Here is a 17,406-nt window from a genome sequence, read left to right as displayed (position 1 = left end):
CTGATGCATCGCTGCGATTTTGCTAGCGAAAATCGTTAAAGGATCTTGAATTCATAATCATTTTATTTCGACAAAAATCAATTTTCATAAAAAAAATGGACACTAATGTTTTTGAAACGAACAATCAATTTTTTTCAGTAAAAAATCCTATTCATTTATATCCTAAAACATTTAATTTTGATCATAAATGACCGTCAGTGTTTTTGAAGCGAGAAATTTATGACAACACTCATTTTACATCGGGTCTTACAACGGCTTCGACTGTTAAAATGACTATCCGTGGTAAAATTACAGCATTAAATTTAATGCAGTCAATTTTCAACGGTGCAACGAAAACATTTTAGAGATCATATTTGTTGAATGTCAAATAAAAAGTGGGAAGCCAGGCTTACGGGCCAAAAAATTTTCATTGAGTGAGAAGGGAGTAGCCATCTTACCCCCCACTGTTGCTAGATCTCTGCTTATAATATGATAGAGAGTTGAATCTAGTAACACCCCCCTTCCTCTCCGCCCTCCCAGCATTAATAAAACCATTAAACGTTAATATTATCTAATGTAGCTGTAAAAAGTAGAAAAACTTTTCAGAGATATTGTTTAGAATGGTAGAATAATATGGAAAGTTATGGAAAAGACATATTCATAATATACTGTGCTGTGGTTTATTAAATTATAGTAGCTTTTAAATTGAGTTTAAAGACAGCTGTCAGCTTAGTCACATTTTAACTTTTTTATAGTTTTAGTATTTATTATTCAAAATTTCACGTTTGTGTTCACACTGAAGATATTTAAATAAATATATAGATGGGAAATGAATTTAAAAAGGTAAAATTATATTGACCTTATCCATTTTATAAGATATTATATAGCAAAATAATAAAAATTTAATATATAAATCAAAAAGTCTTGGAAATCTTCTTACTTATGATATATATAGTAATTTTTTTTACAAGCACATAAATAGTATTAAACCATTTGTTATAACTTGGACGAACCAAATATTTCTTCCTATATTTGCTTTAAATAGTATCCCAAATGAAAAAGATTTTAAAGTAATAATTTACAAATCAACAAAATTTTACTATATGTATTAGATTATAGCAAAAATTGGAAATGGTGCTTTTGGGAAGGTTTATAAAGTTTGTAAAAAGGATGAAGATAAATTATATGCAATGAAAGTTTTGAAAAAATCAATGATAATTGATTGTGAAGCAATAGATCAATGTAAAGATGAGGCATATATACAATTTATGTTTGGTAATAATCATCCATTTATATTAGAAGCCCTATACATCTGGCAGAACAATGCAAATTTATATATAGGTTTTATTTTTTAAAATAAAATTTTTATCACTTTTAGAATTTGTTCTGGGAAAGGGTTATAGCAAAAAATTTTCAAGGGTGATGTAATTTTTTTTAATTAAGATTTGTAACTATTTTTTGATATAGCTAGCCAAAATATGATTTAAAATGCTAATAGTGTGTTTATATGAAAATATTGCTAGGATAAAGTGGTCCTAAAGATCTCTAATAAAGTGTAGGGGCTAACTAATAGTTCCCCTTCATCTATAACAAAATCTTTACTATGGACATTGGCTAAAAAATTTATTGTCCAGAGCTTTTAAAAAAATCATGCTGAATTTGTTATTAATGCAGTACAGACTAGTGTTGTTAAATGGCTGTCAAGCTGGCTTAACCCTTAATTCAGTTAGTTTTTGAGCTGTGGCTTATGGTCAAGCCAATTGAGTTATCAGGCTCTAGCCAATTTTTGAGCCAAAATTTATTTATTTGAAATTAGTGTTGTTAAACAGCTGTTTAGCTTAGCCCTTAACTCATCTAGTTTTTGAGTCGAATGAATTAGGCTCAAGTTGGCTCATTGAGCCATATTAGTTGGCTGGCTCGAGTGGGCTCAAGCCAATTTTTGAGCCGAAATTTATTTATTTGCTATTAGTGTTTTAAATAGCTGAGCCAAGTTGGTTTAGCCCTAAAGTGATCTAATTTTTGAGTCAAAAATTGACTCATCAAGCCAGCTCGAGCCATATTAGTTGGCTGGTTCGAGACAACTCAGGAGTTGAAAATTTATTTATTTGAGATTAGTGTTGTAAAATGACTGAGTCAAGCCTGCTTAGCCCTAAACTTAGCTTGTTTTTGTGTCGAAAATTGATTCAGGCATTTCTTAATTTATTATTTAAATATATTATATATTTCGTTTATTTTAACCTAATAGTTTTTAATATAATAATTTAATTAAATATTTCAAGTAAAAAGTAAGTGAAGATAACTATAGTGGTTATATTTTATTTTTTAAAATTGGTTAATAAATTAAGTAAATTATAAGTAAAAATGCAAAAGATTAACCAAAAATTTAAAAAAGAAAATAAACAATTTTTTAAACTGAATTTTCCATTTTTTATAAACAATAAAAACAATATATAAAATTTTTAGACATTAATTAAAAATATAAAATAAAATAGATGAAGTGGCATTAAAGAAAAATTAACCTCTGATGTTTTTGTGTTTTTAATATTTTCTTAAAATGTATAAGTTATTTTAAAAACTGAAATATTATTCATAAAATTAGCCAAAGCAAAGTACTAGACTGGAGTGGAAGAATTTTTGAATATATTCATACTTGTAGTTAAAAATAAGCACTTGAGCTACCTAAGTGTTCTGGAGGCTACTCATGTGGCTCAACGAGAGGTTTTCCAACAGGAGACAAAATGTATATATTTTAAGGTAAAATCTTTGTTGATATTGAAGATAAAAAAAATATAATCAACTATAACGATTGAAAGATGGTGGTTAGTTAGCCCTTAAACAACATTAAAAAAGCATGGACTATGTCTAAATACGTTTTTAAAAATCCTAGCCAGGCCTATATTTTTTTTTTGAAAGTAGTAGCTGGGACAAAATTTTTCTTTTTTAAAAGCCATGCAAAAGATACCTCTGAATAATTATTATTTAAAAGAACCACATTTAAAAATTCATAAAAAACTTAATATTAATAAAAACCACCTTTAAAAATATTTAATAGAAAAATTAATTAATATTTACATCAAATTCTATGAAAGAATAAAAAAAAATGTTGAGTTAATGAATAATTATTTATTAAAATACCTTTAGCTTAAAAGAAAATAATGACTTATTTACCTATAAAATAAATTATAACACTAATTTTGACCCAAAAATTTAAAAAACTTAAAAAATAACGAATATGACAATTGTCGCTTATTTAGGGTACATCTTAACTGAAATTTTATTTAAACATGTTAGAAATACTTATTTTAGCCCATTTACGTCATAAAAACTTTAAAAATAACAATTATGACAATTGTCATTTATCTAGGGTACATCTTCACTGAAGTTTTATTTAAACATGTTAGCACTACTTATTTTAGCCCATTTCCATCAAACAAATTCAAAAACGTTAAAACTAACGATTATGACAATTGTCACTTATCTAGGGTACATCTTCACTGAAGTTTCATTTAAATATGTTAACAATACTTATTTTAGCCCATTTACGGCAAAAAAACTTTAAAAATAACGATTATGATAATTGTCACTTATCTATGGTACACCTTCACTAAATTTTTAATTTAACATATTAGCAATATTTATTTTTTCCCATTTGCATCAAAAAACTTAAAAAAAACGATTATGACAATTGTCACTTTTATATGATACATCTTAATGAAATTTTTAATTTAACTTGTTAAAAATACATATTTTTGCTTATTAGCGTCAAAAAAATCAAATATGTTTAAAAATACCGATTATGATAATTGTCATTTTTCCAAAGGAACATCTTCATTGAATTTTTAATTTCACATCTTTACATAAATGATATTTTTACTCTTTTGTAACGAATATGGCAATTGTCACATTAAAATATTATCCTTAAAAAGATCATATAAAATATCATAAATAAGTTTAATATAAAAATTTTTTTTAAAAAAACTATTTAGAAAAAACCACCTGTTTTAATATACTTAAAAAAATAGATAATTTTATAAAAATGGTAAAAAAAAAACTATAAAAGATCACAATCTTCAAAAAAGATTTATTTACAAACAAGCAAAATATGTTCAAAAAATATTTTTTGCTTAAAATTTTAGACTTGAAAATCTCTAATAAATTTTAACATAAATAAATATTACAATATCAGTAAATCATTTTTTTTATCAAAAAACATCAAATAAATAAATCCATTTTCATAATATAATATAAATTATTAAGGCTGTGCCTATATTAAATATCGGGTCGGATTGGCACCGATATTTAGCGTTTTACAAAAATATCAAATCGGGCCGATACCTGTAAAAACCCAATCCAATCCGATCTTTTTACTTTTACTTTTCCTTTTTTTCTTATTTTATGTATATTTATTTTACATTAATAATATTTTCTAAATATATTTTTTTAAACAATGCAAATGCACAACACCTCTTAAATTATTTATTTTTTTAAAATATTGACCTGTCAAATACGGTCAAATGTGGTCAAATTCAAATATATGCTTTTTTAAGTTAATATTAACTTTATTTTGAATATAATAGTAAATGAATCTATAATATTAATTTTTTAAATTCATTGTCATTCAATAACTATCATGTAGCTATCTGTAGCAGAGTCTTGTTCTGATTCATATTTAATATTATCATTTTCTTTAATATTTTTTAATCAATTTTCCTGATGTCTTAGATCTTCAATTGATTTCTATTTTCATAAGAATATTAACCCAAATCGACCTATTTTCTAAAGAAGTAGAACTAGGTGTTAATCTCTTAATGGGCAGGGTGGACAAAGTTTAATCTATTAACTTGAGGTCGGAATTGATTGTTTCTGGAAATTACTACTTTCCACATAATTTGCTATATTAAACATGCTGTTTTTGCTTCTGAAATAAATTATATCACTTAAAATATTTTGGTTATCACTATCTTGTAAAATAGCTAATTCTTGAATTATATCACATACTTCATTAATTTCACTACTAGTGAGATATTGTGGACCCAAAAATAAGCAAACATTGTGATCACAAAACATATTTAATTTATTCCTTTAAATTTTTTATAGTATTTGACTATATTTGACCAGGTCTAATAATCATCCGGTCAATTGACTGAATTTGACTGGTCAATTGACCGACTTGCCAAGTATTTTAAGGAACACCCAAAGTTTTATTTATTTTAAATATTTTTAAATAATAACGCCAATTTTATTATTTAAACTTTAAATAAAAGAATTTTTTTAAATGCAGTATCTGAATTATGGAAATATTTTACAAAGGACAAATAATTTTACAAAATGCGTATCTGCGGAATTCTAATTTCATGGGGAGGAATAATGAAAAATATATTAGTAAACTTTTTTTTTAATTATTGTAGAAATAAAAAATTTAATTAAATACATAATTCGATTTTTGCATAAAAAATATTGATTTCTTAATTACATTTGGTTCAAGGGGGGGGGGGTGAAAAATCAACATAATAATCGGATCGTTTTGAACCAATATCGGATCGGATCGGTGAAAAATATTTGGATCGGCACAGCCCTAATTATTATGTTTAAAAAAATTTTAAAAACAAAAAAATAAAAATATTATTAAAAAATATATATGAGGGAACTTGGCATGGTACACGAATTCTAGATTTTTATTATATTCTTTTAAAATATTTAAATAAATAAATTTTGGTTCACAATTAGACTCGAGCCAACTCCTGAGCCAGCTAGAGCCTAAGCCAATTTTTTGGCTCCGACTTTAACAACACTAGTATAGACCATTAAAATGCCATTATTTTATTAGAATTGGAATTTAAGTTGGGGAAATTAATTTATAAGACTAGAAATTTAACCTTGATTTGAAAATTAGTATTTTAATTCAGAAAAAAAAATGTTTAGTACATAGACTTGTGCGCTGCCAGCGAAAAGCTACACTGATTTTTTTATGGCGTCAGTGCGGCGTGCATGATTTTTAGAATGCTATTTAATTATATTTTTATATTAAATTATTATTATTTAAATTTGAACATTAATAAAATTATTGTATGAATTATATTCTTTTGACATATAATAAAATAATGTATGTCATTTACATTCATTCATATTCATATATCATATTTCAAAATTACACAAACATATACATATTCATTTTTTATGGACTTACTACATGTAAACCACCCTAGTTTGTTTATTGCCAGCTAATAATACAGATAGTAACTGATGTTTGGGCTAATTTCAAAAGATGCGTCAGGGGGATTATGAGCATCATTTATTCTTAGGGCAAGGATTTCATTATTTAGTTACTGTTGATGGCATAAAAAGTTAAATATTCTGATTAAAAACATTAGAGAAATCATTTCAGCCCTCAGATATATATTAGCAGATTTGGAATGTGAAATCGAAGATGAGTAAGGTAAATGCCTGCAATCAATTTATAAGAAAGGCCATTTTTTGATATTGATGATTCTGATCCATACCTTGATGTTTCATATTTCTGGTGAGGCTAATAATATAAATTGCATTGCATACACAGATCTAATTAACAAGAAAAGCTTTAATATTAAATAATCCTACCCACTGGCACAGCGTATTAATTATGGCAGAAATTATCCATAATGTTAACAATATTCCTATAAATATGTTAAATAAATAAGGATAACAATCCAACTTTTTAATAACAAATGGATATAATTGATGGATTTTACACATTAGTAAATCCATTCAGAGAGTCGGTGGATTTTTTTTCCTCCCAAAAGGGATCAACAATAAATTTAGGATTATTATTTCTCTTGGAATCACATATATAACTCAATAAATTTAATTGTGCAAATATCATTTGCCTATAAAAAAAACTTGGCCATATGTTTCCATTTACCGAATTTCAAGTAATTTATTTTATATTATATTTTTATTAATAAAATTTTAAACATTAAATATTAGCGACACTACTTGATCCCAAATTCCAAATTCTTAAAATTGCTTCAGAAAATTCGAATTCTACATCATTACAATTTTTAATTAGACATTAAAAACTATTAGAGCCTGATAGAAATTCACAAAATGAGATTGTTGAAGATATTGGGCAAGTATCCAGTTCATATTTAGCTAAACTCATAAATATTCCCTTCCAAGCTACGATTATAATTTATATTAGCAATATATAGCAAGAATGCCATATTTTGCTTAGCTAACAAAGTATACTTGAAGAGGATGCACTAAAATTATCTTAGACTTGCTAATTTAGCTAGGAAGGTTCATTATATACCTGCAACTAGTACACCCAGGTGAAGAATTTTTTCCATCGCTTGATTAATTTGCAAAAAGGCCTTCTTTATATCCTACGAATCTTGATAAATTACTATTTATATTCATGACATTATATAATTTTACCAAATCTGATTTCTAATTTATTATATTTCTTACTTTATATTTTACCTGCATTATTACTAATATATGTTGTTTATGTGTTTCTAATCTGAATAAAAATACAATTCCTTAGTCTATTTTTGAGAATTAGAAAATACATAAATTTAAATGGGAGTGAGAAAATAATTTAAGAAATGAATTAAACAATATTACATTCTTAGAACTAAGAGTGTCCAAATGAATTATAAAAAAATGTATTGAATTATAAATTAAATTCATTAAATATTTTTTAAGTAAATAGCAGGCCGCAGCCGCCGCTAATCTATTAGGCGACGGCGAAATGGTGCGCTGCTGAACGCTGATAAATTTTTTTAGCAAACCTCCGCCGTCAATTGGGGCATCGGCGCACAGGTTACCAAAGCTAACAAAAAATAATTTCAAACTATAATTTTTCAATGAATATTTATCAATTTTAAAATATTAGTTTTTGCAAAAATTTCTAAATTCAATTTTAATTTACTTAATTACTATGTATTATGATATTATCATTTAATTACTATTCCTTAAATACTTTTAGTATTAAAAAATATTTAAAAAAAAATTAATTTTATATTTAGACCTCTATTTAATGTGTGGACTAGAGGTTTGCAATAATAGGTTTAAGGCAAATAGCCTGCCCACTCTTGTTTTCTCTCTCGCCCACTTAATTTTAAAAAAGTTTTAGCCGCCCGCCCATTGATCTATTAATTTTGTTTAACCTGCCCACCCGCTTAATGTTTAAAATGAATCCCGGAAAATAAATCCCCGGAAATTAATTCCCTGGAAAAAAAATCTCCGGAAAATAAATCCCCAGGAAAATAATTCCTAGGAAATGAAATACCCGGAAAAAAATTCCCCAGAAAATAGTTCCCAGGTAAATAATTCTCCGGAAAAAAAATCCCCGGAATAAAATTCCCCTGGAAAATAATTCCCCGGAAAAAATTTCCCCACTATATATTGAATTGCTAATGCATTGCTAAATTGCATTGCTAAAAGGCAATCAATCATAATCAATTATAAATCAATCAAAAATTTATTACGTATATTTTTTTAATGATAATTTTTTAAACTTTTTTAAAATATATTTAAATCATTTTTTTATTATAAATGAAGAATACTGATTAAATGATATAGTATTATAATTTTATTTTTATTTAATATTATTAGTAAGAAATTTATTTTTCTAGCTTATTAAAACAAATATACATTTTATTCAATTTTAAAAATTAACAAATATATATCCGTAAGAGGGCGTTATATGTTTTAATATGTATCATTTTAGCAAACCGGAATGAATATTGGATAGCACTTTTTTTATATTTGGGTATATATATACATATGAAAAACCTAAAAATTAAAATTTTTTTTTAGGTTTCTTTGATGTTTAATTTATGAGTAGGTTTAGAATAGTAAAACAATGGAAATTTTCTAAAGTAAATATTGCTGGCGTTATTTATCAAAATCTCGTTTTATACGTGTATATTTACGTGCTAAGCATTTTCTTAAAATATATTTTGAAAATAATTTGATTTGGCCGATTGCCGAGCTCAAAACCGACCACTCACTAAATATTCGATTGACCAAATTTACTAGTAATATAATTTGAAAAATGTTGATTTCGTTATATATCTATAAATACGTATAAAACATAATCCTAAAAAATATTTTTAAAATATCGTGATTTGGCGGATAACCGACTCGTAGCTCACCCAATGACTAAATACTGAATTGCTGGCGTTATATAACAAAATCTCTTCATTTTTGTTTTATACGTGTATATTTACGTGCTATGCATTATCCTAAAAAATATTTTGAAAATAATTTGATTTGACCGATTGCCAACCTCAAAACTCTACTTACTAAATATTCGATTGATAAAATTTACTAGTTATATGATTCGAGAAATGTTCATTTTTTGTTTTATATATCTCTAATAATTCTCCAGAATTAATTTTATCAAAATTTTTAAATATTTTATTTGAGAATTATTATTTCGTTGATTTATTTATAGGGAATTTTTTCTCCTAATTTGTTAATTTTGTAATTTTAATTATCTTAAAAACGGAGATTTTTTTTCCGGGGAATTATTTTTCTAGATTCTTTTTTAATATAGCTTACATTTAATATATTTATTGTGGCTTTCGTTCTCTTCGCTACACTGCACAAGGTACGATTCCCAAACAATTTATTTTAAATGAAATAGTTACATTTCTCATATTTAAATAAATATATTATGCTAAGCTAACCTATTTCATATTTTACTTTTAATAAACCTTTTATCGGTCCGTTGTCTCACCCCATCCTTCATTATTATATAGGATATAACTTGTAATATACAATAAATTTATTGAATTTAAAACAAATTAAACAATAACATAAAATTTATCTAATTTAAAAACATTTAATGGTAAATCTAAATATATTTCCGCGAATATGAAGTTGATGATTTATTTTCAAAAAAGATACTCCAGCAAGTAGTCCGCCAACATATTTATACGATTCTTGCCGGGAATTTAAATTTAAAACTTAAGACCCCCAAAACGAAATTCTTTACCATTTTTCTCAAAAAGCAATCGATAAAAAATTATAAAAATTAATAAATTTATAAGGAAATAAATGTCTAACACTATCACCAATTTTCAGGGATTTTCATTTGATACTTTTTAAAATATATCCGTATAAAGACCTAAATTTTACCATTTTTGAGATTTCGAAAAGTTGCCTTTATACTATAATATTTATAAAACTTGACGTGAAGGGAAAACTTAGAAAACGAATTCGAACTCAATGTCAAATTCTGCACCAAAACTTGTTTTTATTTATTTTTTCTCCCATTTTTCTTGTCACACAGTACAATTAATAAAAATTGATAAAGACATAAATATTAAATAAAACCTATACAATAATTTTAATCTATATTTTTTCAACTTTTAGGTAGAGATATCAACATCCAAGGATGTTTTTATCATCTAAATCAATCAACTCATAGAAAGATTCAGGAATTGGGGTTAGAATCATCATATCGGAATGATCCAATGTTATGCTTATTTGCAGCTATGATCGATGGATTAGCATTCTTACCTATACACGATGTCAAACGAGGTATGGAGTATTTAAAAACCATTGTATCGGATGGAAACAAAGAATTATTGTTTTATTTTGATAAAAATTATGTGAATGGAGAATTGAGACATGGGAAAAACTCTCAAAGGCAAGTAGAGCCATTGTTCCCACCAGAAACATGGAATTTCAATATTACGATTGCTGGGGAAAATCGAACAAACAATGTATGTGAAGGATGGAATAACCGATTTAAGCATATTGTAGGCAACAAAAAACCGAAGATATGGGAACTAATCGAAAAAATAAGGATGGAAATAGCGGTTGATATGGGAAAAATCGGCCAATTGGGACATACACTCCCAAAAAAATCGTATTTATGTAACGAAACAAACTATTTAAAAAAATTTATGCATTGATTATTTAGAAGAGAGAAGGGACTTGCCCAATTTTCTCTATTCAATTGGAGAACATATACGTTCTAGAATTGTTTCTTTTGAATAATATAATTTATTATTCTATATATCATTTAATAAAATTATAGTTATTTCTTTTCTGTAACTTTTGAAAAAAATTCATAAGCAAAATAATAATTGTTAGATTAGAAAAATATAATACTCACTGCTGATAATCACCTCTGGATGTATTTTGATTAAAGTGGTCAGCATTTTTCATTACTTTTGGCAGTATTTAATTAAAATTGGGCAGTAAAAAATATAATATTGCAAGTTTCATAGTGATTTTGTATTCAGTTAGTTAAATTCTTAAAGTAGGTAAATACTTCAGTAAAATAATTTTTATTAAATAGAGGGTATCAGATTGAATTGCTAATTTCCTATTTCGCCACAAAATTTATAAAATATATTATTTAATAGCTTATCCTTGTAAAAACAAAAAGGGGCGCTATTTAAGAGTCAGTAAACTGTGAAAAGCCTTTTATCATATTTCTAAAAAAATGATTAAAATTTGTGTAAAAATAATTTTTCAATAAATACCTAAAAGTTGATGAAAGTGTGTAAAGGTGAACTAGATTTATTTAACTTTCGTTTTATTATTTAAAATCTCAAATCCTCGAAGAAATTTGACTTTAAAAAACATTTCTATTTAATTAAATACCGCAGAGCAGATCCGGGTCACGGGATTTTTTTTCCGGGGAATTATTTTCCTAGATTCAAGTTTACTAGTAATATATTTTGAAAATTGTTCATTTTTGTTTTATATATCTATAAATACATATAAAACATAATCCCAAAAAATATTTTAAAAATATCGTGGTTTGGCGGATAACCGACTCGTATATGTTTTACTCGTAATTATAGATTATAAAACAAAAAAACATTTTTCGAATCATATTACTAGTAAATTTTATCAATCGAATATTTAGTCGAAGGATATTCAAATCTACTCAAGAAAAAAGAATTAAATTTCGAATGCAAATGATTTAAAGAAAGAGGAATAAAAAAGAATGATTATTCAAATTAAAGAAAGTTCAAGATTTTTTCAGTTTGTTTGTAAAACATTATGTAAATGAAATATAGAAAAGTATATATATATTCGAGGATATTTGTATAAACACAGATCATGATTTTACGAACTTAAATATAATTTTTAATTTTAATTTTTGATTATTTTAATTTTGTTTAATTAATTTAGTTTGATTATATTTTTAACTTATTATTTAATAAAGATTTAGTATCATTTTAGTTCTAACTTTTCTGATTTGACGAATATTATAGAAAAATATATATAATCGAGGATATTAGTCTGATTTAGTATCATTTTAGTTCTAACGAGGATATTAGTCTGATTTAGTATCATTTTTTTCTAACCTTTCTTATTTGACAACGATTATAATCTTCCAATTCTTATTCTAATTTTTCAAAATGTTACAATGATGTTGGAGAGTGGAGGCGACAGGGCAATTTCAACAATTCAGTCTAATTAACTCTCCCACTAGTCTCAGCAATATAAATATCAATACCATATTGGTACAGAGGTGCCTTACAGCGATTGATCCAGGCTTTAGAAGATCAAAAGTCAGTCTAATTAACTTTGAAAAGAGATTCTAAATAAAGGGGGAAGTGGATGTATGAGATGACTATCGACACTAAGACAAAGAATGAGAGCAATAAAACAATGGTATCAATATTAATGGTCGTATTTCGGAGAATTAGTCGTTTAGCTAAAAAGAATGCGTCACAAGAGATCGTTATACGTACAAGTGATCGATGTAGCTAAAAGAAATTCGTTATAAATTTTTATTAAAGATATATGGTTGACTGTTATGTAAGTTGATAATATTTAGCAAAATATCAGGTTGTTGATTAACCAAAAAATCTTCATAAAGAGAAACGGCTTTTCGTCATTAGAAAATTTATGCCGCAATCGAGCTCAATTAGAGATCGGATTTTTATTTTGGATCAAAAGATACAAGAAATCATTATCGTATAAGAGATCTTAAGGCAAAGTGGATATATTGACAAGAAGACCAGGATGCTATCGTTAATCGTTGACAAATTATAGCCAATTGCTTATCAAAAATTTAGTATAAGATAAAAAATCGAACAAGAAGTCGTGGAAACCATCGTTACTCGCAGACAAATTATCGTCAGTGGTTTACCGTCATTAGTTACTAGAAACCGTTAGAAACAAGCAAAGACTAGGATAATGTGGGAGTAAAACGAGATATAATTAAAGGAGCTAGAAGAATGTATCGGGAACCATGCCTTACTCGCAGAATGGTGGGACTAATCTAAGTGGAAGGGTGTTGTAATTGTTAAACCAAATTACAAAGCCGAAGGATATTCAAATCTACTCAAGAAAAAAGAATTAAATTTCGAATGCAAATGATTTAAAGAAAGAGGAATAAAAAAGAATGATTATTCAAATTAAAGAAAGTTCAAGATTTTTTCAGTTTGTTTGTAAAACATTATGTAAATGAAATATAGAAAAGTATATATATATTCGAGGATATTTGTATAAACACAGATCATGATTTTACGAACTTAAATATAATTTTTAATTTTAATTTTTGATTATTTTAATTTTGTTTAATTAATTTAGTTTGATTATATTTTTAACTTATTATTTAATAAAGATTTAGTATCATGTTAGTTTAACCACTTTCTTTATTTGACAACGGTTATAATCTCTCAATCCTTTCAAAACTTTCAAAATGTTACAGTGGGGTTTTGAGCTCGGCAATCGGTCAAATCAAATTATTTTCAAAATATATTTTAGGATAATGCTTAGCACGTAAATATACACGTATAAAACAAAAATGAAGAGATTTTGATAAATAACCCCAGCAATATTTACTTTAGAAAATTTCCATTGTTTTACTATTCTAAACCTACTCATAAATTAAACATCAAAGAAACCTAAAAAAATTTTTTAATTTTTAGGTTTTTCATATGTATATATATACCCAAATATAAAAAAAGTGCTATCCAATCATCATTCCGGTTTGCTAAAATGATACATATTAAAACATATAACGCCCTCTTACGGATATATATTTGTTAATTTTTAAAATTGAATAAAATGTATATTTGTTTTAATAAGCTAGAAAAATAAATTTCTTACTAATAATATTAAATAAAAATAAAATTATAATACTATATCATTTAATCAGTATTCTTCATTTATAATAAAAAAATGATTTAAATATATTTTAAAAAAGTTTAAAAAATTATCATTAAAAAAATATACATAATAAATTTTTGATTGATTTATAATTTATTTTGATTGCCTTTTAGCAATGCAATTTAGCAATGCATTAGCAATTCAATATATAGTGGGGAAATTTTTTCCGGGGAATTATTTTCCAGGGGAATTTTATTCCGGGGATTTTTTTTCCGGAGAATTATTTACCTGGGAACTATTTTCTGGGGATTTTTTTCCAGGAAATTATTTTCCGGGTATTTCATTTCCTAGGAATTATTTTCCTGGCGATTTTTTTCCGGGGAACTAATTTCCGGGGATTTATTTTCCGGGGATTTATTTTCCGGGGAATTATTTTCCGCTTACTGTTTAAAATTATCTTATTGGCTGGTTTGGCTATATCATAAAATAAGACTACTTTTTAAGTCTGTTCTGCTCATTTTCCTGAAATATTAAAAATTCACACACCAACAGGGACCAGAATGAACCTTAACGAACCGTTAAAACATTATAAACCTTTATAAATATCAGAACCGAATCGATATAATTATTTTTTGAAGGAGTAAAGAAAACCTTTATAAAAAAAGGTTAAACCGGTTTAAAGCATAATAAAATAAATAATTCTCATTTTTTTACATTATTTTCCCTGTGGTGTAATTATCAAAATTATTAAATGAAAATATTTATGTGATCTGATTAACTTATCTTTATTTTTATATTCTTATTTTGTAATAAACTTGATTTATAGCTATTCTAATTTGACTTATCCTTACATTTTATTTTATATTTTATTTATATAAACTATTTTATAATAGATAGTTATAATTTATTTTAAGAATAAAATAATATAATTCAACAACCTTCTTACCTTTTTATAACACTAACCAGGCGTCAGGTACATTATTATAGTTGTATTACATGGCCTTACAATTTTTAACACTACCCTACCGGTAACGGAACAAATAGATCACCTCTTTCTTACTCCTCTCTTCTTCACTATGCTAGCTGACTACATTAGTGATCTGCATCGGGTCTAATTTATCAAGCCTGGCCCGGCCCGAAATTTTTTTATAAAGTTTTGCCCTGCCCGACCCGAACCTGAAATTTTTTTAGAAAATTTTGCCGGCCCGAACCCGAAATTTTTTGGGAAAATTTACTGGCCCGGCCGGAATTTATTTAAATATAGAAATTAATTTTTATAATTACTCAAAATAAACGATATATGTTATATGGCGTCTAGTTTCTACATAAAAAATTTAACATAAAATTGATAAATTTAGATATATTTAAAAAAAATTTCTAATGCCCGACCTGACCCGAATTTTCTTAAAAATATCGGGTCCGACCCAGCCCAAACCCGAGATTACGGGCCGAGCCTACTTTTGCAGATCTCTATACTACATAGTGGTAGCGTTTACTATAATAAAACGGGTATACATGTGCACGCTACAACTGGTGGGTGATGAATGAATGAATTTTTGTGATCTAATATCCTTAATAAAGTATGTATTAATTTTTTACTATGGCATAAATTTATCGACAATCATTTGTATTAGAACATTTCTTTTTTTTTTGCAAAATATCTAAATAACCAATTTGTAGATTTTTGATTTATTGTATTTATTTAATTAATTTAGTATAATATTACCCCATGAGTAGCTTGATAGAAGGGTCATTGTTCCCATATGAATTTCAAAATTACCAAATTTATAAGGTTTTAATTTTATATCTTATTTTTAAAATTTTGGGGTTTGAGTATATTTTAAAGCATTAGTTTTCTTATAGGAATAGTAAATTTTTAAGTAATAATATCCATATGATCTGGCTTTACAAATTGGCGATGTTATCAATTTCAATTTTACAATATTTTTAATTGTATGTTAATAATATAATATGCAAAAATTTATTTTATTTGCTTTTAGAAATTTAAATGGTCCGTCCAAAAATTAACCTAGTCTGTTCATTTTATACTTATAAAATTCTAAATGACCAGCCATTTAGCTTATTGGATGATTTAGCTTTAATAAAATTTATCAACCCAATTATAACAGGACTTGGAGATAATTTTTCTATAAATTTAGAAAATATGCGGAATAATGTTAATAAAATGGCCAGCAAATGCCTTGCTAATATATAAAATAATAAAATCTTCAATAAAATGATTTCTATAAAATAAAATATTGCAACAAGGTATTGACAGAGCTATTTTAGGCATCAATATTCAATTTATTTCTGATGGGAAAATACAATTGCGATATAATGAAAAATAACTATTAAAATAAATCCGGACAATAATAAAAATAAGGCTAAATAAAATATGTCGACCTGAATTGCCTCATGTTTTATTTAAAAGCACTATCTGATAACGTGGGTCCATGTATAAGGCCACACAAAAGGCATCATTTTTACTATTCGTCTCTTTTGTCTTGATACATGTTGAAAGGTGCTGAGAAAAAGGTGTTTGTGCCTTTTGTGTTTCTATTAGACAATCTAGCCAAGCAGCATAAAAATCTCATAATATTAATTGTTCAGTTTGAAGAATTTTTGTTAATATAAAAGATGGTTTATTTGCTTTCAAAATATCTTTAATAATTTCCAATTCATCTTCACATAGATCAATGCTTTCATCCATTTCCATTTCATCACGATTTCCTTTTAATTCTGCCAATCTTTCTAGCATGAGGTAGATAGAATTCCACCTAGTACAGCAATCAATCAGGAGTTTTTTAAGATTTAGGCATGTTAGAATATTTATTGAATTATGAGTATGAATCTAGTTTTATTAATTATCAATAGTTCATCTGGTAATGTTTTGATCAATCATTGATGGCTAAATGAAATGGGAGGCACATCGAACTCCAACTAACAAGGATGCAGTCATCCTAAATATAATATTATCAGTTTCATCATTGTCAATATTACTAATATTTGATAAATTATTCTCAGGTGATAACATCATATCTTTGTTGTCAATATCTTAGTGATACATTAGAAGCTTGATTAACTTAACCATATTAGATGCATTATCAGTAGTTATGCTATATATCTTGTTAATATCTATTTTGCATGTCTTAAATATTTCCAAAATAACTTTTTTGATATTTTCCGAGGTATACTTTTCTGTAAGTTTTTTTTGATCGCAATTGTATCTTCCTATCAGATATTAAATATTGACATATAAATAGCTCTGTCATACCTTGTTGAAATATCTAATTTTATAGAAATCATTTTATTGAAGATTTTATTTTTTATATTAGCAAGCATTTGCTTATCTGA

At 26.1% G+C, this 17,406-nt stretch overlaps 1 protein-coding gene across 1 annotated transcript in view; it reads left to right on the top strand.

Annotated features, from left to right (window-relative positions):
- Positions 1-1,239: 1,239 nt before the first annotated feature.
- The window catches only part of LOC135923725 (ribosomal protein S6 kinase-related protein-like), a 32,350-nt gene continuing 16,183 nt past the window's right edge, over positions 1,240-17,406 (top strand). The window contains exon 1 of the mRNA XM_065458635.1: positions 1,240-1,254. Within this exon, the coding sequence (XP_065314707.1) occupies positions 1,248-1,254 (7 nt within the window). The 5' untranslated portion in view covers positions 1,240-1,247. The remainder of the gene's footprint in view (positions 1,255-17,406) is intronic.

This window comes from Gordionus sp. m RMFG-2023, chromosome 2 (genome assembly GCF_954871325.1).
Source record: "Gordionus sp. m RMFG-2023 chromosome 2, tfGorSpeb1-WG-v2, whole genome shotgun sequence".
NCBI classification, from domain to species: Eukaryota; Metazoa; Nematomorpha; class Gordioida; order Chordodea; family Parachordodidae; genus Gordionus; species Gordionus sp. m RMFG-2023.
This window is presented reverse-complemented; position numbering and strand designations above follow the sequence as displayed.